Source organism: Pteropus vampyrus, unplaced genomic scaffold (genome assembly GCF_000151845.1).
Source record: "Pteropus vampyrus isolate Shadow unplaced genomic scaffold, Pvam_2.0 Scaffold1, whole genome shotgun sequence".
Classification (NCBI taxonomy): Eukaryota; Metazoa; Chordata; class Mammalia; order Chiroptera; family Pteropodidae; genus Pteropus; species Pteropus vampyrus.
In genome coordinates this window covers 3327549-3352630 of record NW_011888782.1, presented here as the reverse complement: position 1 = coordinate 3352630, position 25082 = coordinate 3327549, and the positions used below count along the sequence as shown (strand labels likewise).

Sequence of the window (25082 nt, the reverse complement as noted above, 5' to 3'; positions counted from 1 at the left end):
CTGCAGGGGAATCCTGGGCCTCCAGGGCCAAATGGTTCAAAAGGAAAAACTGGACCAAGAGGAATGAAGGTAAGTGTCAGAGAACATACTCTTCCTTGATTACAACTTAGATTCATTACATGAATCTCTTCTTGTGTGATCATTTCCAGCAGGAGTTTCTGATGTGGTTGGCGATGATATTGACTGTCCATTACCTCATAGCTGGATAGATAGGTACAGAGAATGAAAGACATATAGACAGACATATGGAAAGATGGACAGATGGTCACATATATCACTAGACAGACATATGAGGGGTTAGATAAACATATGCGTTCCCCACAAATGTAGATTCGCATACACCTAGAAAAAGCTATAGCAATATAAAATTCTGTAACTGGTGCTGCATACCTGGTTTTGCTAATTTTCAGTAGCTAAATTTTAAATATATTTTTAGTTTCTTATATTTAACAGATGTCTAGAGGAAGATATTTACCTTAGACTGTAGGATGATGCCAATGGGATTTGAAAAGAATAATTGTAAAATTTCTAATAAAAATGATTTAAAATTGCATGAACTCATAGGAAAAAATTAATTTTATCTTTGTCCTTTGTTATAAAAGGGAGAGCATGGTGATGCAGGAGAAAGAGGCTCACGGGGACAAAACGGGCCGAGAGGGCAACCTGTAAGTCTAGTTTCTGTGTTTTGGACTCTTGATTGAATTTTTATTATTTGTTCTTGTTTTACATAATATTCTTGATGAATATTTTGGGTAACAAAGGTAATATGATCACTAGAGCTGTTGTGAATCTAAAGAGTCAAAGAGCCTCAAACTCCTTATATAAATAAAGAATCCAGGGTTTATTTTGCAAGAGGGAAGTGCCAGTGAGCTTCTTCCGCTTGACAAAAATGTTTTGCAAGCATTTGAGTCTTTTAGGAATACAGAGATGTTCAATGAAATGCTTTTTCCAGGACAACAAATAGAACAGTCAATCAGAGTTGCAAACTTTTAAGGATGTAGGTTTGATTAAAGCAGAGGTCCCCAACCCCTGAGCTGTGGACTGACTGGTACTGGTCTGTGGGCTACTAGGTACTGGGCCACACAGTAGGAGGTGAGTGCCAGGTGAGCAAGCGAAGCTCCATCTGTCTTTGCAGCTGCTCCCCAGCGCTAGCATCACCACCTCAGCTCCACCTCAGATCATCAGGCATTAGATTCTCCTAGCAGCACTGGTCCTCGGTGCTTAAAACAGTTAGGGACCGCTGAACTCTAGAGCAAAGAAATAATCTTTGAATACCAAGGATCATAAAAGGTTTACTTCAACAGATAATACTTCCAAAGACAGGGCTATGCATTTTTACCTTAGTCATTGCTCTGAACACGAGGGCAAATTACTTATTTTATGACTGTTTTCAATTCACCACCTTATCCGAATGAGCTTTATGTTAGAATAATGTTGTCTTTTCTGCAACTCATATTTCTGAGACTTCCTTTATCAGTAGTAGGAAGGACCTGCAGTTGTTTTACACTCAGCCCTGAAATTGCATTTGTTAGCAAGAAGAGAAAACAAACGCAGGTCTAAGAAACTTAAATGTGGCAAGGGAAGGAGCAGAACAAGATTACTGTCAAATGAAATGTAGGGCAAATAATGTTTTACATCTATACGCAATTCAGATGTTGAAGTAAAACTCTTTTACTTTATTAAAAATCCTCATTTATAAAACATAAAGCTTGTGCCTACTGACCTCTTTCTGTGAAAGACAAAGCTGGGGAGTGATGCCTTTCTTGAAGGTGTCACTTCAGGAATTTTAGAGGATATTGGACATTTCCAAAATATATATAGTTTGGATCTCTGGGTTTGCAGATGCTGGGGGTTCTGCATGTCCTTCAGCAGGGAAAAGCTGGAGAAACAGCAAATGAATTTCATTTGCATCCTTCCCCCCACCCCCAATAATTCATTTTTGGCAATCTTCTTTGTCTTATTTTCTAATATTTCAAATTCTCCTCCTTAGCCATGGGAATGATCTCTGTGGCTTAAAATTTAAAATTTTTCTTCTCAGTTGATCTACTTGTCTGCTCAGCACAAAGCACCTAAAACGTTCTGAATTCACTCCTTATCACAGGAAGCTCACTGTCTACATGTACAGATGCTAAGATCCCAGTAGTATCATCAACATTTTTATAATTATTATCATCAGCACCACCTCCGCTTCCACTACTACTACCTCTACCACCTCCAACACCATTACCATGACCAATAACACCACCACGACCACTGTGACTGCTGCTGCTCCCCTGTCAACATCATCTCCACTACTGCCACCATCAGCAGCAGCTTCATGACCACTTACTGAGTACCGTTGCTGTGCCCGGCATCGTGCTAAGTGCTTTCCATGCACACTGACTTAATCTTCCAACAACCATACTATGTAGATGATATTATTATCCCCATTTAATAGATGAAAAAAACTGATGCTTAAGGAGGTTGAGTAACTTGCCCAAGGTCATTCTTGCAACCAGCATTGGAAGTAGACTAAAAGTTCAGGTCTTTCTGGGTTTCCAGTCTATGTACTTACTCACTTAACCATATTACCTTTATCCCAATCTTTGCGCTCCCCCCTCCCCCCAGCTGTCTTTATCTCTAGAGATTTACCAGTACTGGAACTTGTTCTATTGTTCCTTTATCCTGCAAAGAAAGCAGGTTTGACCAAGAAGGACTCTGTACAGTGATTTGGTTTCCTACATCCATGGTATCATCTTGTTGAGGTACATAATTTTGCTGAAGAGGGGATTAAAAATGAAAAAGAATACAAAAAACTTAATTATATCATGGCCTTTAAAAACTTTAAACCCTATTTGCTCCTTATCTTTTCAAAGCAGTCTAGTGTTTATCCTATGAAGGTAGGATACATCTCCATTAAGCCCATTATGCCTTCCCCACCTCCTTGCACTGCTGATTTTTTCAAAGGTTCAGATAGTATTATCAACCAAGTGTTGATCTGGATGACTCTACAATTCATCTTGTGTCATTTTCTAGGGTCTTTTTGGTCCTGATGGATATGGACATCCAGGAAAGAAAGGAACAAAGGTGAGGGTTACCTTGTAGAGTACTCTGAACTAAGGACCATAGCTTTTGCTTTATTTTGCTAGAATAAGAGTTATTAGCCAAGTGACATGCCAGGAATGGTTTCTACCTGCTGTTTATAAAATGTTGTAGCTGCCAGAGTTCTCTCCTTAAAAAATAAAAGCTGTTTTTGTCATTCTACACCAGATATTCCCACTCCAGCACTGGGTATGCTGGTACTTTTCCCAATTCCTTTCCTTTGCAAGCACTCTTGCCTCTATTATATATCTCTCCCCTTTGGACAATTTTTACTCATTTTCTAAAATCCACTCAAATATCAACTTCTTGTGGAAGCCTTTTTGGACTTCCACAAAGAGAATTTGTTATCCTATACTCTGTGTTCCTAAAGCACATTATTCATATTCCTACAGTAGCCCCTTTTAACTGATGTTATATTATAATTTATTCCTTTATATTTGTCTTCCTACCGGTTTGTGAACTTGATAGCAGGATTGCATCTTACCCATTTTTTGTATTGCCGGAACAGAACCTAGCACAGAGTAGGTGCTCAATAAGTATACTTGAATATTTCCACTCCCATTAGAAGCCAGTATTTTAACATGTAGTTAATGGGTCACTGACAGAGACTTTGAAGCATAGAAGTCACGTGAAGCTTGTTGAACAAATCAGATGTCAATAGCCACAGTTATTCTTGGTGCTTTAGTTTAAGTTACATTTATTGCTTCCCAAAATAAGAAATCACTGGGAAGTTTAGTGATGACCAGCTACTGAATGATGTCAAGACTCTGGGCTGGCTTCTCTGCATTTCTCTTGTTTCCTTTGTGGCTGCAAGATGACACCACTGCCATTTTATTTAACAGGAAAATGCTCCACACATGGTAAGCTCTTAGTAAATATCTATGGAATGATGAACAGTGGAGTATGTCAGTGATCATCTGGTTCAACCTCGTCAACTTACAGATAGGAAAATTGAGACTCAGAAAAGTAAAGGAACTTGCCTGTAGTCACACATATAGTTAGAGCTGAGTATGGAAATTAGTTCATTGGGGCCTCATCCTGGCAAATTAAGTCTTTCTTCTCTACGAGAGAGTTTGCATAACAGGGAATCCTAGGCAGAATTCACATGTGCATATTTTGAGCCACATACCATCCTTGATCTAAGCACAAAGGCAGTCTATACATATTATGCTACACTTAACATTGTGGAACATGCAGATTCATACAGCTCCTCTCCCCTCAAATCTCCAAGACCTGCTTTCTCGTCCATATTTTCAGCAGACAATCATGCTTCCTATTTCATTAATTAAATAGTAGCAATGAGAAGAGAGTGTCCACACACGTCCACCATTATACGGGCTAAATTATTTGCCTCTGTACCTTGCTTTCCCTTCTACTGCTCTGGATGAGAGTCCATGCCCTTATCTAAGACCAACCTCTCCTCTCATGGAGTGGATTCCATTCCCTTTATGCTTTCTTAAGGCCCTGGCCCCTGCAGGTGTCACCTCTTCTTTTGTATCATCAAATTTTCGTCACTCTACATAGAACATTCACATCAGTATACAAAGAGGTGGGAATATCTCCCATCTGAAAAAAAGCCCCTCAAACAAAAACAAAACCCTCACATAACTACATACTCTCATTGCCCCATTTCTATCTGGCAACTCTTTGAAGGAGTGGGTCTATACTGTGGTTCTCACAGAGGGCGAGTTTACCCTCCAGGGGACATTTGGCAATGTCCGGAGGTGTTTTGGTTGTCACGACTGGGGGAGGGGATGCTACTGGCATCTAATTAGTACAGACCAGAGATACTATTTTCTAACCTATAATACACATGACAGCCTATCACAACAAAGAACCATCGGGTCCCAAATGACAGTAATGCTGGGGCAAAGAACTCCACTTCCTTTCCTCTGGTTCTCTCTAACTCATGATAACTTAACCTTCATGCTTCAGCTCTCCCCACTCAACTATGTCTGCTTTAGTCTAGGTAAAACCCATGGTGCTAAATCCAAAGGTCAGTTCTGTGTTCTCGTCATACTCCGTGTCTCAGCAGCACTTGACAAAGATGATCGTGGGCTTGTTCTTGAAACCTTTTCTCTCTCATCTTCCAGAACACCCCATTTTCCTGGTTTGTGCCAGCTGCCCTCCTTTCTCAGTCTCCTTTGCTGGATCTTTTGAATGTTCTTGACCTCTAAATATTCAAAGACTCGGGGCTCTATCCTCATATTTCTCTCTGTCTTTACTCGAGTGACCTTATGCAGTTCCATGGCATCAAGTACCATCTATCCTGTGATCTAGTTTGGACCAATGTCTTAACTCCGAATGTTTTCACTTGGTTATCTAATAGACACCTTAACATTGCCATGTCCCCAAACAACATTTTTCTTTTTCTTTTGTTAACGTTTTATTATGGAAAAATTCAAACATATACACAAATGGAGAGACTTATCTAATGACACCACTCCCCATGTATCCATCATCTTGCTCAAACAATGCAAAACCCTTGACCAATTTTGTTTTATTTTATTTATACTTCCACCCACTGATCCTCCCACCACTTAGTTTGAAGCAAATTCCAGATATTATATATTTCATGCATAAATATGTCAAGTTGCTTCTCTAAAATATTCTTTAAAAATATTATCACACCTAAGAATTAACAATCATCCTTTAATAACATCAAACATCCAGTCAGTCAAAACTGATTCCCCTGACAACATGTCCTTCTTCCCACTTCCCACTTAATCTCAGGAGTGGAGACGCCATCCTGCCCATTGCTCAAGGTAGACACTGAATTATCTTTAATAATTTTCTTTCTCTAACACCCTGTATTTAGTCCATCAATAAATAATGGTGAGTCTATCTTCAAAATATGCTCAATATTTGATCATTTCTCACCACTCAAACTGATAGATAAAAGTGCTTAAGAGGAAATTTCATTACACAATATATCAGGGGTGGAGAATTTGTAAAAATCATTTTCAAGTTGTTTCACAGTGAATTATAGAAATAAAATGTGGCCACTGGGGAGTAGCTCAAGGTAACAACCATTGCTATAGTTGTTTTTTCTGGCACCTGTTTTGAGTCTTTTTCTTCAAAATTATAGTTTCTTATTTTTTCCCTAAGGAATGCCAAAGAAGGATTTGGTAACATGGCATTAAACAAGACCTTATCTCATTTCTGACACTAGGGTGAACGTGGATTTCCTGGCTATCCCGGCACAAAAGTAAGAAGATACCTTTCTGGGCCTAGCTACTGGTATGCAGCATGAATCATTTGTTCGTACTTATTTTTCTTGACATTCAAGGTTTTGCTTTTGATTCTATTAAGGGAGAAGATGGTGACCCTGGCCACCAAGGAGAGCAGGGAGCAAAAGGAATCAGAGGGAACAGGGTAAGAACCAAAGAAATTTCCCAAGATCGATAGAGGCCCACATAATGACATTCTACTCACAGGAGCTTATTTCCATTGGATTAATGGATTTCTTAGCAGAAAAGTCTGTGTCTTCCTCAAGCACTGTACATTCCACACCTTCCTTGGGCTAACCCACTTCTCACTTAATCCCACATTCATTTATCTTCTGAATACAAATGCAGCTCCCCAAACCATAACAACAGAAAATCCAAGTTGGAGTTTCAGTTACTCAATATCAACCTTTTAACAAACAAGTTTGGGGGTACCTCTGTCTTTGGTAAATAAGGATATCATTTGGAAAGTACTATTTTAGCTGTAGTAGAGAAAACATTACTGTTTCTTTAAGATTCTTCTAAACCTTAACTTTCTCTTAGCTATTGCAGGACTAGACTCTCAAGAACGTGGCTACCATGTTGGTGGACTTTGAGTCATATTTCACTGTGCTTTGTAGAGTCTACCATTAAAAATCTATTTCTTCAGGTTCTGAAGATTCAATCTTGAAGAGCCACAACCGCTGGCAGCTCTTTTGGAAAGAGTAACCCTGTGGATATCTAAAACCTTGGTCATGTTTAGCTGATAGACATTAGAGAGCAAGGCCTTGTGGGAAAAGGACATAGACCAATGTTCAGTGAAGAAAAGAGGAAAGGAAAGATAATGTATATTTTCTAGGCGGTCAATAATTGGTATTTTCATACATTGGCAAGGACAAAAAGAAAAATTTGATCTATGCCTAACTTCACTTGCTGCTGGCTAATATTGCCGTGCTCAGCTAAACTCAGCTCTTTGGTTTCAAATTAGAAAAAGAAAATAAATCTATTACATGCAGATAACACTGTGTCTGTTTAAATATGTGTAAAATGAACAGTAAGCCCATGATTAGCATATATCTTTACTCATACACCGAAGATCAGAAGGTGGTGGAGGAAATTCTTGTTTCTCCTGATGCCAGGCCTTCAAAGCCTATTTCTTGCATCCTTTTAATGACATGATCTGGAGGCTCAGCTAAGTATTGACATTTTTTATGGCTCTGTTTGGAAGTGTGTGTCTGTGTATGTGTATACATGTTGGTTGGGATTAGGTATGTAGGAGAGAATTTAGATAGTTCCCACAAATTCTTTCTAGTTTCTGTGTCTCACTCCACCAATCATGGTCTCTGTGTCTTACTCTGCTGATCACAGTTCATAAACTGATCCATCTCAAACTTATTGGACCTTAGATATAATGACAACTTGGTATCTCAAAGTGGGCCTGATGGCTTTAACCAAGTTGTATTCAAAGCGGGGAAGCTTATTCCTTTGCTTTGGTCATTTTTAGGGTAATGCTGGCTTTCCTGGATTTGTCGGAACTCCAGGTGACCAAGGACCTCCAGGACCAAGGGTAACATAGACTCTTCTCCTTTCTCTTATTTTCAGCCTTTGTATAAAAATGAATAAAGATTTGATAAGAGATATCTTTAAGAAGTGAACATTTGGGACACACAAGAGGACCTTTATAGGGAATGGGCCAAATTTACTTCAAGTCCTTACCCAGTATATTTATTCGATATAAATGTTTTACTTGAATATGAAGAGATTAGAGTGGCTGGAGATTTATAAATTTGTCTAAATACATAAAATAATATATAATACTCACTGGAGAATGAGTTTATCAGTGTAAACAAAATGAGCAACAACATTTATGCAAAAACTAGAAGGGAATCCTAACAAAATATGACATTTACATAATCTTAACTGAACTGACAGTGTTGCAAGCCTACAGATATTTTTAAAATTCCCCGGAATGGTATAAAAGGAAAGATTTGGCCCTATTGACATTTCGTCCCATGTCTCATCCTAGGAGGCTAGGCTGTCATTCCATGAGGGGTGGCCATTGAGTCAGCCATGTGTTGAACCTGGTGATTTCATTGCAGTGTAGGTAGGGTTTACTGGAGAGGTGCAACAAGATCATAGAATCAAAAATCTTAGAAGTAGAAGGACCACTCAGGCCCATTTTACAGATGAGGAAACAAAGGCTGAGAAGATTATAGTGACTTGCCCAAGGTCACAAATTACTACCTTATAGAGTCTAAATAAAAGCAAAGATCTGTAGACTCCTGGAGACCCTGAGGTCAGCTCTATTCTGAAAGATCCAGGGAAGACTTGTTTAGTACTAGGGCAGAGATAGGATGCTGGTGGGTGGCCTGAGGAGAAGGAGTAGGAGAAGACTGAGGTCTATTTTAGAACTGCCTATGAATGGTCCTGAGTTCTTGATTGGCCTTTTCCTGAATTTTATCCTAAACTATGGCTTGATCTTAAAATGACTTGATCTTCTAAAAGTCTTTATGTGCTCTCTACCTGGGTATCCTGGACTACAAGTTCTGGGACACAGCTCCTAGACACTCTAACCTCCTTCTTTAAGGGGTAAGACAGAACTCCAGGACCAGGAGTGAAGGACAGGTGGTCTGTGTACTGTGGTGAACTTTCTCAGAACCATTTGCCAACTCTGGAGAGTAATGTATGGTACCTCAGAATTTTGCATTTTAAACTTGTTTATGTTCTTTCCAGGGTATTAAGGGCCCCAAAGGCTTGGTAGATATGACGGTAGGTAAAGATTTTAATTCTAAACTTTATTCTTTTCAGAAAGCTTCCTGTTTTCACAAAAATAGAAATCTACAAAGATTCTTTAGTTTCTTTTCATACTTTATGTTTATGGACTTTATTCTGAAATGTTATAACCAAATCAAGTAAAAAGAGTAGAATTATATTTTAAATCCTGGAGGGAATCTGGATGTTTCTGAGTGATACTAGTTAACGTGAAAGGAGGCCACTACCCCTATGTAATATGCCTTTTTGTAAAGTTCAAAAAATTGCTTTTAAAGTATTTATAAGGCAACACACAGTGTAGTACAGGCCATTGTGTTTCATGGCACACCTGAAAAGAATCTCAAAAGTTATGATGTTCTTCATCTTCCATGTACAAAAATACTATTGTGGGTGAGTGGAGGAGGAATTGGAGGCAGCCAAAGAGCAAGAAGTGATGAGGTCATGAGAAGAACAGAACAGAAAGGAAGCAATCAAAGGAATGAGACAGAATTCTAGGAGACGCGTTAGGAGTACCTATCTTGGCAGTCATTCTAAAAAAGTGCACCAGGAATTACTAATATAGAGACCAAAGAATTAAAGACATTTCTATACCGTCTGTGCTGAGATGGCTGGATTTAAACTTCTTTAAAATCAGATTTGATTCCATTGCTTTGCGAGGCAGATAAGAAAAATGAAATCCCCTTATCTACCTATTTCTAACAATATGAGCATTATATTGTATATAAAATATATTTTAAATGTTTTAAAATAACTACTGGATCCAGAAATATAACTGCTGGATAGTTTCATTTGCTATAACAATTTTTGGGTTTTCTGTTGTGGCTTAAAAAGCTTTGGATAGGTACTAATCATATTCATATGACATTTCTAAGTCACCAGGGTAAGGAGGAATATACTTCAAATTAAATACTTTTTCTTTTTTCCTCTCTTTCTCCGTCTTTCTAATAGCCTTGTGAAATTGTTGATTTCATGAGAAAAAACTGCCGTAAGTTGAAAAAGAGTCAAAGGGAGCCAGTGGTGTGAAATGGGAATGAGTCATGGATTGGGGACGTAAGTTACTGTAGATTTGACTGAGGTTTGGGAGGTGTCATTGTCCATCAAGAAAGGATCCTGCAAATGAACATATTTAGCTCAATCTCGCCCTCGGGTAAGTAATCTTCCTCAATGTAGTCTCATAGATGGAGTGGCATATTATCTCAATGGTGAAGAAAAATTGTACAATATGGCATCCATAAAATGCATTGAAAATTGCACACCTGCATGTATGCATCTTGGTGCTTCTTATCATGAAACAGGCAAAGAAAAGATTTGTTCTTTTTAACTTATCCATTTAAATAAGAGGGATCAACAGTGAGCCTTCAATGAGAAATATGTCTTATTGTATTTAAATTTATGTTTTAGAAATAGAATTATGAATCATAAAATATTAAGTAATGTTTTATCACATTTGCAGATTAGAATTTATTTACTGTCTTCAATGAATTTCTGGATATTTGCATCCTATAATACACACAGTTCTTCATTTACTGGCAATAGGGAGAGAACATTGACTTAGCAAATTGCTTAGTTTGGGCTTGGGTTTTCTCCACAATCATCCCACCCCTCTTGTTCTGTCTCAATCTTCCATATTCTGTTCATTCTCATCCAGTTGCTGCTCAGGGAGATTATGGAATCCTATTTCCTATAAATCATATTGAATAATATCATTGTCTAGACCACAAAAGAAAAGAGTGTCAGAGCTGGCCATATAAAAAGTGAAAATCCCTTTACATTGAAGAGAGCTGTAAAATCAAAAGCAAACAGAAAAATGGAAAAAAAAAATGCGATATAAGCAACAGATCCAAGCAAAAGACCTAAGTCCTTTACTCTATCATGTCAAAATATATAAAATTGCTACTACTCTATCATTTTCATCTACATATACAGATATTTTATATTTGCTAAACCTAAATATAAAAAACTTTTAGTCTGAAAATGGGCAAAAGACATGGAAGATTCAGAGAAGAAAAAAATGCAAATCACAACAAATCTGTGAAATGTTTGACCTTACAAGAAGTTAAAGAATACAAATTACAAGGAAATATTCTTTTCGTTTCTCAAATTGGAAATATTTTTTAAATGACAAGAACATCCTGATCCAAATTTGGGAAATGTATAAAAGCTCTCATTGCTGGTAAGAATGTCAGTTGGTACAATCTTTCTGAAGTGCAATTGGACAATGCATATCAAAGCCATAATGATAGAGATTTAATAGATTTGAAGAAATATGCATAGAGACATGTATAAGTATGCTCATCACAAAGGGATGTTGGAGGAACAAATCATGATATAGGAGAAAAAAGATGATATTGCTCTAAATTCAATTCATGACATTACTCTAAAAAATAGATGTCCATTACATACTAAGTGAAAATGATTCAGAATAGAACATATCCTAAATTCCAAGTTTTATAAAACAAAATGAAACAAATTATATATATATACACACACATATATAATGTACACATATACACACATATATAATGTAAACATAATGAATTCAGGATACTTTCAGTTTTTTGTTTTCTAATATTTTCCATAAAAATATATTACTTGTGTAAATACACTTATGAATAATATATGTATAGTTTATTCTGTCTGTCTATCTATCTATCTATCTATCTATCTATCTATCTATCTATCTATCTATCTATCTATATCTATCTATCCATGGCTTTGGAATAGCTCAGTGTGCTAGTTAGATTTAAGTTCAGTACAGTGTGACCTTAATGCTCAGTAGCAGTGACAAAAATATATTTCTCAAATCAAAGCCCATAAGTAGCCAGTCCAGGGTTGCTATGGAGCTCCATGGGGTTCAGGGACGCAGGCTCCTTATATTTTCTTGCTCTGCCATTGGGGTGAGGGTGTTCTGTTTCTCAAATCACCTCATGGTCTGAGATGTCTATGAAGCTTCCACTGGCAAGAAAAGGAAAGAAAAGGAGAAGGATACTGTTTCAAAGTGTACCTATTGTTTTTCTTATTTCGTCATCCAGAACTTAGCAAGATGGCTGCCCCATTGGGAAACGTAGTCTTTGTTCCAGGAAGCCATATGTGCAGCCATAGACTGAGGTTCTATTACTATAGAAAAGGAGAGAACGAATATTGGGGAGCAAGTACAAGTCTCTGCCACACTCAGGAGTCCGAGAAGGCCACCGCTTGAATTTCTCAGAAGAGATGGTTTTTCATCTCGAAGCACTCACATGGAAAACATGCCACTGCTTACGCAAACTAATAATGTCTTCTTTTCTCTCCAAAATAATTCCCTTCCAGCTTGTTCAACAGGTAAATAATATTTCTTCCTATCCACTGAATTCTTCACCTGTTTAGAGGCATTGCAGAAAATCTTAAATCTGTGTTATCCATTGTGTCAAGGTGTTTCCAAATGCCCAGTGTTTCCAGCTGAAGTGGTCTTTGCCCTAGACATGTCAAGTGACGTCTCTCAGTTGGATTTTGAGAGGATGAGAGACATTTTATTATCTCTGTTGAGGAAGATGGAAATAAGTGAGAGTAACTGCCCAACAGGTGCTCGAGTGGCCATCATATCCTACAACAACAAAATAGATTACCTGATTCGCTTCTCAGACTACAAGGGGAAGCCCGCACTCCTGCAGGCTGTCAGGAGAATCTCTCTGGAAAGGTCATCTGGCAGTAGGAACCTTGGGGACACCATGAAGTTTGTGGCAAGACATGTATTTAAACGTGCTCGCTCAAGCCTTCTCACGAGGAAAGTGGCTGTGTTCTTCGAGGTGGGCTGGGCCCATGATGCAGGTTCCATCAGCACTGCCACCCTGGAGCTCAGTGCGCTGGACATCGTCCCTGTGGTCATCACCTTCACAGAGGAGCACAACCTCCCGGATGCCCTATTGGTATGCGGAGGAACTGCTTGTGGGCAGGGGAACTGGGGCGGTTAGTACATGGTCCTTATCCTTCCATCAAGGACCACATGAGATATGAGAGCTGTTCAGGGGAAGAATTCCCCAGGAATTGATGTGTATGCATGGGGGCGTGTGTCCCATTGTGGACTCTATTAGTAGTGCTTCTACTGGTGCCAACTGACCATTCTTGAGCACTTATTTTGTGCTACGTGCGTAATAAACGTTATCTTATTTAATAATTCCCCAAACTCCATAAGGTAGGTTTATTTTAGAAATAAGAAAACTGAGGCTTAGAGATGTTAAGTCCACCATCAAAAGTCAAGTATCTAGTTTGTGGCAGACTGATATTATCTACCTTCAGAGACTATGCTTAAACACTATTCTAAATCATATCATGGTGAGCCATAGCATGTAATTTTCTTTATTTTCCCACTTGGGGTATAAAATATATACCCATTTAGCAAAATGAGTAGTGCACTGATTTTAAGTGTACAGTTAGTCGGATTTATATATACATTTAAACCCTCAAGACATGGTTTAAGATACTGAACACTTTCAGTATCCTATAAGTTTTTCCTATGTCCCTTCCCAAACCATACACTCCTCAGAGGCACTGCTCTTCTGGCTTCTATGACCATCCACTGACCTGTTCTGGACCTTCATATAAATTGAATCCTATAGTATTACTCTTTTGTATCTGGCTTCTTTTAGTCAATGTCATCTCTGTTCTTTTTGTTCATCCATGTTGTCTGTATGGGTAACCTGTTTTTTGTTTTTGTTTTTGTTTTTCGTTTTTTTTACTATCGTTCTTAAGAATTCTAGTGTGTGTATGTATCACAGCTTATTTACTTATTCTCCAGACTTGACTCTTATAACTGAAACCCATGTAATACATTCTCATAGGATATCTGGGATGATTTGTTAAAATGAAGGGCGATTCTCTAAGAGATTTTAGGGTACTTATGAGTATCAGGTTGAACCATGTTACATTGCCAATATTCAACTATTTTTGACCAGCAAAAATGGAAATGTCATATGGTTCAAAGAACTAATGAGTTTAGTTGTGCTAGACCATTTAATTTTCTCTGAAGTTTCCTGTGCAGCAGAAGTGGTAGATGAGAGATTTTGTTTTAAAAAGCTGTGAATATGCTTTTAAGAATCAATAAGTAAAATTGTGAGAGCAGCTGTAAATAACCTCCTGAATGGATTAATAAAGGTAGGGTATAAAAAATAATAGTTTAAATTGGATATGTAGCTTTTGTCTTTGGCTTTTTCATCAATAATGAGGTGCCTTTGGAAAAGTCTCTTTATCTTTCTGAGTCTCATTTTGCTTAGCTCTCAAATGGCGAGGGTCACAATTAGACATTATGCAGGCTCCTTGCCAGGTGTAATCATCTACTTTCAGGAATAAATTTCCCTAACCCTTGGAGAGAAATACTCAAGGTATAGTTACAACCCCCCACCAAACACTCATCAGTGCTGCTCTCTGAGAGGGGATCCTGGGCAGACAGTGTTTAAATCCCACATAGAGATGATTCTTTGCCAAAATGTTCTTGCCCTCTTAGTTGCTCAAGTTTCCGAGTAAAAGGATGTAATGGTATGCAAAAAGAACTTGCCAGCTTAAATATACCCGAACCTCAGTTCTATCATTTCTGTATGTTCTCCTTTCTATTTATTGGCTGCATTCTTGCCCCAGGATGCTGTTCCTTAAATGTAACAGTTTAGAAAGGATGTTAAATGGTGCTTGCCAGCACAAATGTGATAAATGATTCCATTTCTGGTGTCATTAACAAGGAGAGAAACCATAAAAACTACAACTCCCTTTCAGGGCCTTTCAGAAAATCTTCATTTTTCACAACTGGCCATATTGCAGCCCTTAACTTCCCCTACCCTGTGCTCTGTCTTTAGGAGAATCCAGTTAGGGGAGGGGGCATATCCTGTGATTTTTCTTCTGAATTATCTGCCTGAGGGCTCTCTTTGATTATCTGTGGAACTTTTGTCTTTCACTTTTATGTTATTTTATTTTTCATAACAATACTCAGATGCTTCTGGCAGAATGACGGTCATTCAATCTGAACGATTATATGAACAAATGCCCTAACTTCTCAGCCCATTTAAGTATGCTTGGAGGCTGCACTCATACTGAAAAGATTTTTTTTTTTAAGCTATCCATCGACTACTCTCAGTCTTAAGTAAAACAGTATTATAGCATTTGGACTATTTGTGCCTCATCTCATTTTCAAGAACTGTCCAGTTGCCTTTTGTCTCAGAACGTAACTTTATTTGCCCCATTTTTAAAAGTTAAAAACCAGAGGATTACAGGGAAAACGCAATTTGTGTGCCAGGTTTCAAATTTCATTTTTCTTTATAAAAACTAACATATGTTCACTTGAAACAATATCTAAGAAAATAGTTTACGTTTTTGACGCTCTTCTAGATCTTCCTACTTACTGATGCATTTAATTCTTACAACAACCCAATGAGGTAACTGTTATCGTTGGTTCACTTTTCAGATGATGAAACTGAGACACAGAGAAGTTAAATAATTTGCTCAAGGTTTGGAATTCTCATTAGCAGTGGGATTTTAAATCCAAAGTCAAAAACAGGAAAAGAAGAGAGTTTAGAAGTTCAAAGTTCTTTTTCATGCATTATTTCATTTTATCTTTACAACAATACTATGAGCTAAGTCTATGAACTGCCTCTATATCTATTTCTGTGTATTGCTCTTTTTAAAAAAAATCTAAAGAATCTATTTGGATTTCTATCACAGAGACAAAAGAAAAAAAAATCAGATTTAGAAGATGAAAACGTTCAGAGGAAGGCCAAAGGGATTTGAGGAATATTTTTAAAATTTTGATATAATTTTAGAATTCAAAAAAGTTGCAGGAGACCATTCTTTTTTTTTTTTTTTTTTGAAGAAAATGTTGGGTTGCCAGACAGGCCTTTTTAGAAGCCATGGATGTACCCCTGCTGAGGCCTTGTGGGCTGCTATTTTCTGTTAGATCATTACTTTCCTAAAACCAGAATCAACAACCAAGGAAGAAACTAGGCAATGAGGCTTCAAACTCTGGTTTTGTCCCTTGTGCTATCTGGACCTGTTTTTTGGCACTAGGACCTCAATTTATTCACCCATAAACAAGGAATAAACTCACAGGTTTGCTGTGAGAATTATTATGAGATAGTGCCTACAGGGACTTTCTGTGTGCATACTCAATATAGGCCATTATTACCATCTTCTCGAGGTCCCTAAGAGTGCACCTTTGCCCCATAACTGTTAAATTGATAGCTTCCATTTAATGAAACTCTATGGAGTTCCAATTGCCATGCTACATGCTTTCCATGCTTTTTCATTTTAACCCCTCATTACTCAAAACGTGGTCCTGGGACCAGCCACATCAGCGTCACCCAGGTTTGTAAGAAATGCCAAATCTCAAGCTCCACCCCCAGGCTAATCAATCAAGCTCCTCATTTTCAACAAGATTCCCAGGTGGTTTGCATGAATGTTAAAGTTTGAAGTGTTGGTATGATCCTCGTGACTATCCTACAAGTTAATAATGACAATCTACATTTCCCAGAGGAGATAAAGGGAGGGTCAGGGGTTAGTGACTTCTTTTAAACTACATAGTCCTGGAATTGGCATCCACATATGTTTGGTTCTCGAGTCTCACTCTGCCACCCAACACCCTCAATCCAATGTTGGCCCCTATTTGCTGGGGAGTCCAGAAAGTCAACTGCTTCACAGCAGCCTTGGTGGCACCGTGCCTGCTGGCAGGAGCTGAAATTGAACTCCAGCTCCTGGGATCAGTCACTGGTTATGTGACTACTCTCCTATCTCCTTCCCCTAGTTTTTTCAATTTTCTCTTCTTGTTCTCCAAGCCATTACCTCAACTGGATGCAAGATTGTTTCTAACTCTCCCTTGTTAGGGTCCAGTTAGCTCTTCCTGTGTCCCAAGGCAAATCATCCTCCCCAGCATTTGCTTCTTTCCCCTCTTCATCTATCTGTCTAAGCCAAGAGCCTCCCCCAGCTCAATCCCGGGAATGAATATCATCCCATGGCCTCTGGCAGTTTAATACAGCAGCTGAAGCATCGAATTTAACCATATGGGTCTCTTCAGCTCAGGGCTCATGGGGAATTCTTTAATAGTGAGGGCTGAGGTTTAAGGGTTGTCTGTATTCTTTCATAAAATGTCTTTCTATTAAATAAAAGAGGGTGTTAATGCAAATCCCTGTGCTGCATCCTTCCTGCCTCCATATAGTCCTGTCTTTAGTATATACCTAGTCCCCACAGACCACAACTGGACCCTCAGAAATGAAGTTGGTTGAAAGAATTACCAAAGGTGCTGATTCAAACTATAATAAAGCTTTGAGCCTCACGCAGATCACTTGGGTGGTGTTTAAGGGCCTCTATTTTTGAGATTTCCTTTTCTGATACTTTTGCAGTAGGAATCACAGATCCTATTTCCTCTTCTCACACTAGGATTCCCTCCCGTACTATCTCTCTGCTTGAGCTTTCTCCAGAATTATAGATCTGATCAGTGACTAGGTCCACGCTGGCCATTCCAAAGTCAAAGTAATTAAATGTCACTTAAGAACGACTAGGTACAGATGAATCTATTCTTAATCATAGTTCCCTATGGACTTCCAATTTGTTTTTGTGTACTTGTTCCCACAATTTTGTTTTTACAGGAACAGGAAAATTTTTTACAGGAACATAAAATTATTCTTCCTAAGAAACCATTTTTAAAAGATTCAAGTTCTGTAGCTACTTTAATTCCTTTGAAGTTGGTCATTTCCCAACAAGCAGAACAATAATCTTAGCTGCTCAGAGTAGAAAAGGTAACACAACGCCCTGAACACGAGGCAAATACAGAAGACAGTAATGGAGGACCAGGCCGTGTTGAAACAGAAAGAAAACTCAGCAGCATTGACTCCTACCCTAAAACTTTGTTGCTGAGGAAAGTGAGGCCAGAGACTTGTCCAAGACCACATAGCCAACTAGGGCACACCAAGGACTAGGACCCAGGTTCATGACACTTAATCTATTCTTGCTGCATAGAACTTTCCCTATGAACCATTCCTTTGTACAGACTTGGGAAAATATTTGAATTTGTTTGAAGTCTTTCATAGTATCTTAAACATTCACACAAATTCTGACCTTTATAACATACTTCCCCCATTTCCCTGTTATTTAAAAATAATGTATACAAGCTTAGCATTTCCCCACAACTCTTGGAGGTAAAATTAATGCTCCCAGGGTTATCCCAGTTTCCTCATAACTTCTGGAACACAGATGGGGATCCTGATTTCAGAGGCCTTCCAAATTGCCTCATGTGTTTTCCAGTAAGCTATCAATGTATCATATGCGTGCCTACCCTGTTTTCTCTAACCCTTGGTGATTAATTAGGTCCATTTGGTTTAGTCAATGCTCAGATCTTATAACCATGTGGAGGAGATCTGTATGAATGTTGAATGTTGGCAACTCTGTGCACATTCTTCATGTCATCCTCCTCCATTTGGTAAGGAGTTTCAGGGTTTCAGATGTGCTGTGTAGTTTCTGTGTGCACATTGGAGGTGGGTATTCTCTAATCTTTGGGGAGTGAGAGCAATGAGAATTCTGTAGATAACCACTGCCTACCTCTGGGCCTTTGTACATGCTGTTCTTCTACACTGTAATGCTTTTTTTTCTACTTCTTTTCTACGTAAGCATCCTGCTCATTCTTTTGAAAGTACTAGATACCATCATCTTCATCAGATTCTCTCTATCCCTTCCCCTTGAAATTAATCTCCTCTTCTTGTGTTCCTAAAACATATTATTGGACCTCTTTCTTTCTTGAGAATAGTTTGTCTCTCCTTCCACTGAGGTTTTCAGTGATTTGAGGGTGTGGCTGTGTCATTTTGTGTGTCCACATGGCTTGCTAACATTGTTATGTAGTAGTTGCATAATCAGTCTTGGTTAATTTGAATTTCTAAGTTAGGTAAAAGCACAATTTAGATTGCTTTTGCTGTGTGAGGAACAAAATAGGATGCATTTCACCTTTCTTCTCAGGAGACTTAGGAATGTTCCTGTTTGGTTTATCTATTTGTTTGTTTGTTTTGGTGTTACATTAGCATAAACAAAAAGTTGGACTCTTTATATTTCTTTTCCCCAAAGGCTTTTTCTTTTAAGCAAAGCTCACTCTGAGAGACAATGATGGGATATGCTGCAGTCCTAAACAGAAAGAGTGAAGAGCTCTGTAAGGAGTGTATGTCATGAAACGTTCTTTTTTAAAGCTACCCTTGCATCTACAGCTATGCCATCCTGAATGTGCCTGATCTCGTCTGATCTCAGAAGCTAAGCAGGGCTGGGCCTGGTTAGTACTTGGATGGGAGACCACCTAGGAAGACCAGATGCTGTAGGCATTTAAAAAAAAATAAAATTAAAAAATAAAGTTACCTTTACCTGTCAATCTCCCTGAGGCCTAGCATAACAACTTCAAATGCTAAGCACTTTGCTGCCACAGGAGGGTCTGGAGCCTGCTTGGTCCTAGGCACAGGAATGAAGGAGGAGGGGCTGACCTTCAGTGGGACTTTGTCCTAAAAGGCTATCAATAACTGTCAAATAATGCCAAATAATATATACATATATTTCTATAATTATATATTCTCCTCAAAATATCATATTAATGTTTTGCTTATCTGAAATGGAAAAAGAAACATAGTTTGAAATTTAATTCAGCTAATGACAAACTTGCATATATGTTTGGATTAGATGGATGGAACCAACAGAGTTCATTTATTCGTCTGGGAGACTGAGAGCCAACAGGATGTGGAGCACATGGCCCGCTGCACTCTCTGCTATGGTAAGCCTGGACAGCATTTCTTACCAGACTGATGTCTTTGGAACAGGATGGACTAGCCAAGAGCCACGGGCCAGATCTGCTCTGCAGATGTGTATTTGTTTGGTATGTGCAGTATTTTAGAATCTGGGAATTTCCTCTTAATTCTGGATTATCAGTTTTTCTTAGGAAGTTGCAATAGTCTGGAGAATCACAGATGTTGGATTCCCATGTGGTCATAGTCAGCCAGAGCTAAGTTGTGCCTATCCCCTTTTGAGGGGGCAAGTGTCTGCTAGCACCCTACAGTCCCTTCCCCTCCCTATTGTCTTACTGCTGATCTACTCTGCTTATTCACCTGTCCTGCCAGGTTCCTGTAGATGGCTGGGCTTGTGTCCCTTTCTTAGGCGTTTTAGTGTGAAGGGCAGACCACTGAACCAAGTCAAGAGTCCTGGGTTCTAGGCCTGGAACTGCCATTGACCACCAGCAGGGTACTGACAAGTTACTATGTGTCTTCGGCCTCCTTCACTCTACCTCGCACCTCACACTAGCCTGTGCCAGAGAGAAATTTGTGCTGAAACCCATGCATACCCCTGTATGGAGAGCTCTCATCCATCCCCACATCACTTAAGGCTAGAGTGAGCCCTACAGGTGAAATCAAAAGGGGATTTAATTGCTCCACACTAAGACCTATCACTGCCATGAGAGATTTGGTTCTGAGAACTTGGCCAAGTCAAATGTAGTAACTGCCATTCATAGAGCATGTTGCAGTTGATGAACTGCTTTCTCATCCATCATCTCATTTGACGCGTTGTTTCTCTGGGCCTCAGTTCTCTCTCCTATAGAAGCATAAACCTGGTTGGTATTTACCAAGTTTGAGATTTTACTATGCACCAGGGATTGTTCTGAGCACTTTACATAGATGAACTCATTTTTAGATTTAAACCTCACAAAATAGGTTCTATTATTATCATCATTGCCCCCCATCTGAAAGATGAAGAAACGGAGGTAATGGGAAGGCTGAGTAATTTGCCCAAGGTCACACGCCCCATAAAAGATAGGGCACAGACTGAACCAGGCAGGTGTCAGTGAAGCTAAAGATTAGGAAGCCATATGGCCTAGTGGTTAGAAACATTGAATGTGAAATCAGATCATCTCGATTCTTTCTTCTGATAAAGGGGCACATTTACTTACAGTGTCCATCTGCTGGCCGTGTTAACACAATGCGAATAGCGCTCAGCAACAGCTATCCTTATTGAGAATCTAGAAATCTGTTTGCATGGAAAGGAAAGAGATGCATAGTAACCCTGGCCTCTCCCCGCCTTCCTCCCCAGACAAGTGCCGACCAGCTCCGGAGTGCAGGTTGGGCACGCCCGGACCCCTGGCAGTAGATGTGGACGTGGCATTCGTGGTGGACAGCTCCCACAGCGTCAGCAAGGATGTGTACCGGGTTGCCTTGAGTCTAGTGGATGCCACGCTCGACAACATAGAGGTGGCTGCACAGCCGAACACGTCCCTCTACGGGGCACGCGCGGCCCTGGTAATGCACACAACTCCTGGCTTCTGGCCAGGCTCTGGACAACCCCCTGTGCTTGAGGGTTTCCTCCTGACCACCTTTGGTCACCGGATGCAGATGCAGAGGCACATCCATGAGGCTGTAGGCCGCCCCCTGCAAGGAGCTCCTGCCCTGGGCCACGCCCTGGAGTGGACACTAGAGAAGGTGCTCCTGGCAGCCCCACTGCCCAGGAGGGCACGGATTCTCTTCGCCATCGTGGCCAGTGAGACCAGCAGATGGGACCGGGAGAAGCTAAGGACTGTGTCCCTGGAGGCCAAGTGCAAGGGCATCACTCTGTTTGTGTTGGCCTTGGGCTCGGGCGTGGGAACTCATGAGCTGGCTGAGCTGGCCCAAGTGGCCAGTGCCCCCTCTGAGCAGCACCTGTTGCGCCTGGAGGGGATCTCAGACCCAGAGGTAGCCTACACCCGGGGCTTCATGCGGGCCTTCCTGAATCTCCTAAAAAGTGAGTGGTTCTGGAACCCTGGGGATACCCTGGATGGGGTAGGGAGAGGAAATTCCAGAGCCTGGCATTTGGGCAAGCAGTTGTTTGATGTACCCTTTACCATTGCCGAAGTGTGTGCAGCTCCACAGCCTCTGTGGAGCCTCCAGAGAGCACCCCATTTCCTAAAAACCCTGAGTTATTTCGTTGCCCTGACACTGTGCCACGCCTAGTGCAGCTTTCTTGTTTGGAACCTCTCAGCTGGTGGCTGGGAGACCTCAGGTTTCTATTTAACTTCTCAATTTTCTCTTTTACCAAAATGAGAATTATAGTCTCTTCCTTATTTGAAAAGCCTTTCAAATATGTGCATGGAGGGGCTCGGAAAAGCACGAGTGCTGTACAAATATAAAGTGTAGTTACTGTTATTACTATATCCTGTAACCCAGACTCCAGAATCCAGTGGCGCATAACAGTGCTTCTCAAATTTTAACATGCACACACTGGGGATCTTGTTAAAATGTGGATTTTGATTCAATGGGGCTGAGCTGAGGCCTGAGATTGTGCATTTTTAACAAGCTCCCAAGTGATACTGATGCTGCTAGTCCGTGGACCACATTTTGAGTAACAAGTGTTTATGACATATATTTTCAGAGGTCTTCGGGGACTTGGCAGGAAGTGAGGGAGGGTCTCCCACCTCAGGTTATGGTGGATGAAGCCAACAGTGAAGGTTAAAGGGCACACTGACTGTATCCTGGCTGGAATTCTTCCCTACTTCCTGTCCTAGTGTCCTCACTTCCAATTGGAACTAGTTCAACCAAATTCATGGGCAGCCAGTACCAAAACTGTATCTCTAACATGATAATGGAGATTATTAGGATTGAGGGAATGGGTATTATTCTGGTCACATTTCCAGGAGTTTGTTTTGGGCTTTGTCCACCAGTACATAATCCAAACAACTCACATGCAGGGTGCCTTGTTGTAACATGTGAGGACTTCTTGCCTTCTTTGCCGGGGGACATGAGATTTTCAGTTTATAAGTGTGTGTGACACCCTATTGGTAGCCTTGAGGGACATCTGCTCCTTTATCACTGAAGGAATAAAGGGAGTCTGATGGATATGTTAGAAGTACTGACACAGCATTTGTGCCTCTCCAGTTTGAGAGGTATAAAGATCCATGAATCAGTTCTAGTCTTAGCTGTGCCACTAGTGAGCTGTGTGATCCTAGAAAGGTCAGTGAATCACTCTGAAATTTACATCTCTTATTGTTACAGGAGGTGAAGGAGAGATTTCTAATAAAGGGCTGATGGCTTAGTAACCATTTGAGAGAAAAGCAGGCTAAAGGGACCACTTTTCTATTCTGTTTTAATTTCATTTTACTTTATTTTTTATGTTTTATTTTGTCAGGTTGCATTTTATGTCTTGTTATATTCTTTTATGTTGTAATTTTATTTATGTGATAGGATGCATTTTTGTTTTTATTTTTATTTTTTATTTTATTGGCTTTTATTTTTGTATTTATTTTATGCTTTACTTGAATTAATTTTATGTCTTTTTGATTTTATGTCAATGGATTTTTTTTTGTTTTTATGTTTCATTTTATTTCATTTTTTGTTATGTTTATTTTGCTTTATTGTACGTTTTACTTTCTTATGCTTTATTTGATTTTATTTTATATCTTTTAAATTTTGTGTTAATGGATAATATTTTGGTTTTTTTAATGCTTTATTTTACTTCATTTATTTCATTTAAAAATTTTATATCATTTTATGCTTTATTTGATTTGGTTTGATATTTTATTTTTAGGTGGAACAAACCAGTACCCACCCCCAGAGCTGACTGAAGTGTGTGGGGGCTCCATCCGAGGGGACACTCTGCTGCAAGCACTTAGGCTTATCAAGAGGTAGGCCGAGGGCAGAGCTGAAGTTGTCCCATAGCTCTGTTCCCTGTAGGAAACTGTCTCCCTAAAGAATGGTCACAGGCAATGCCAGTCCTTGACCTGACCCAAAGTATTGAACAAGAAATGCCTGCAAAACACAAGATGTTCCTGTATTTGCCAACTCTGACATGGTTTGGTTTTTCTTTTCTTCTTCTTATTTTTTTTAATGTTAAGAGTAACACGGGACCAATAGAAAACATTCAAAGAGCACATAAGTGTATAAAAGCAAAAAATGAAAAATTTCCATTCCACCACATCCCCCCATCTTCTAATCCCACGTCCCAGAGGTAAAATTAATAATGCTAAACATATTATCGTGATGTTCGTTCAAACACTTTTGTAGATCTAAGGGAGTAGCTAATGTGATAACAAAGTCATCAGAAATGCCCTAAACCTAAAGCTTATCGAGCCAGCAATATCAATGGGTAATTGAACCTTTCCGTTCTTGTAGTTTGGTTATGCAGTTCGACGTGGGTTGTTTCTGTACAGGTTGCCCAAGCGCCGTCGTGGCATAGCTGGCTTTGCTGATGACTTGGAAGCATTTGAAGCAACAGACTTTCTTCTAGAGAATAGAAGAGCCACGATGACATCTGTAACTCAGAAAGAAGCACCTGAAAATTATGAAAAGAATGGATATGCAGCTGAAGAAAATGAACAAGAAATGCTTGCAAAACAAAAAGAAAGTGGAAAAGAAATAAGTTTGGGCACTGCCTATGGTAAAAACCAAATGACTTCTTGTTCCTTAGGTTGAATTCACTTTTTAAAATCTTTACCTTAAAAAAAAAAATTCCTGTACACTATGTTAGCATGAAAAATTTGCCTTTTTATACAGTTTCCTTTATACAGTTTCCAAATGAACGAATTCATGTATGCTGTTAAAGAAATCAGTTTAAGAAAACATAGAATGGCTAACTTTCACCTGACTGTAAAACTGGAGCTGAACAGAAGCTATTTCAGGGAGCATGATGGAGGCACACATCATGAAGTGTCAGTACTTCACTGTGGAGCAGCAATGACCGATTGCAGAAATGCTGAACATACTCCTGACCTTGAGGGAAAATGCACTGGCTTGTAGAAGGCTCCTTTCTGTATGAGCGGCCGCCTGTGCTCTGACCAAGTTTCAGGAACGATTGCATCTATCTAAAACAATGGTAGCATCGATTTTTGGATCACAGAATGTAGTAATGCAAAGGCTACATTACCCTTACATGGGCGGAACAAAGTAAGCAAAACAATGAATACATTAGAAAGAGATTTGCGGGGATTTGACTCTGAAATTTTTTTAAATGCAGGGGAAAGATGGCTGAAAGAGTTTCTAGTGAGTGGTGTGGTCAGTCCTGCTTAGATTAAATGAGCAATAATTTCCC

General features: G+C 39.5%; 1 protein-coding gene and 1 pseudogene across 1 annotated transcript in view; both read left to right on the top strand.

The window, feature by feature from the left end:
• LOC105288515 (collagen alpha-4(VI) chain-like) overlaps window positions 1-25082 on the top strand; it is an 88433-nt gene that overhangs the window by 57426 nt on the left and 5925 nt on the right. Inside the window, exons 24-37 of the mRNA XM_011354785.1 lie at window positions 7-69; window positions 603-665; window positions 3016-3066; window positions 6254-6289; window positions 6394-6456; window positions 7792-7854; window positions 9021-9056; window positions 10008-10044; window positions 12369-12380; window positions 12471-12964; window positions 19722-19812; window positions 21120-21803; window positions 23583-23679; window positions 24205-24431. Of these exons, the coding sequence (XP_011353087.1) occupies window positions 7-69; window positions 603-665; window positions 3016-3066; window positions 6254-6289; window positions 6394-6456; window positions 7792-7854; window positions 9021-9056; window positions 10008-10044; window positions 12369-12380; window positions 12471-12964; window positions 19722-19812; window positions 21120-21803; window positions 23583-23679; window positions 24205-24431 (2017 nt within the window). The remainder of the gene's footprint in view (window positions 1-6; window positions 70-602; window positions 666-3015; window positions 3067-6253; window positions 6290-6393; window positions 6457-7791; window positions 7855-9020; window positions 9057-10007; window positions 10045-12368; window positions 12381-12470; window positions 12965-19721; window positions 19813-21119; window positions 21804-23582; window positions 23680-24204; window positions 24432-25082) is intronic.
• Window positions 19254-19372, top strand: LOC111736988 (annotated as a pseudogene).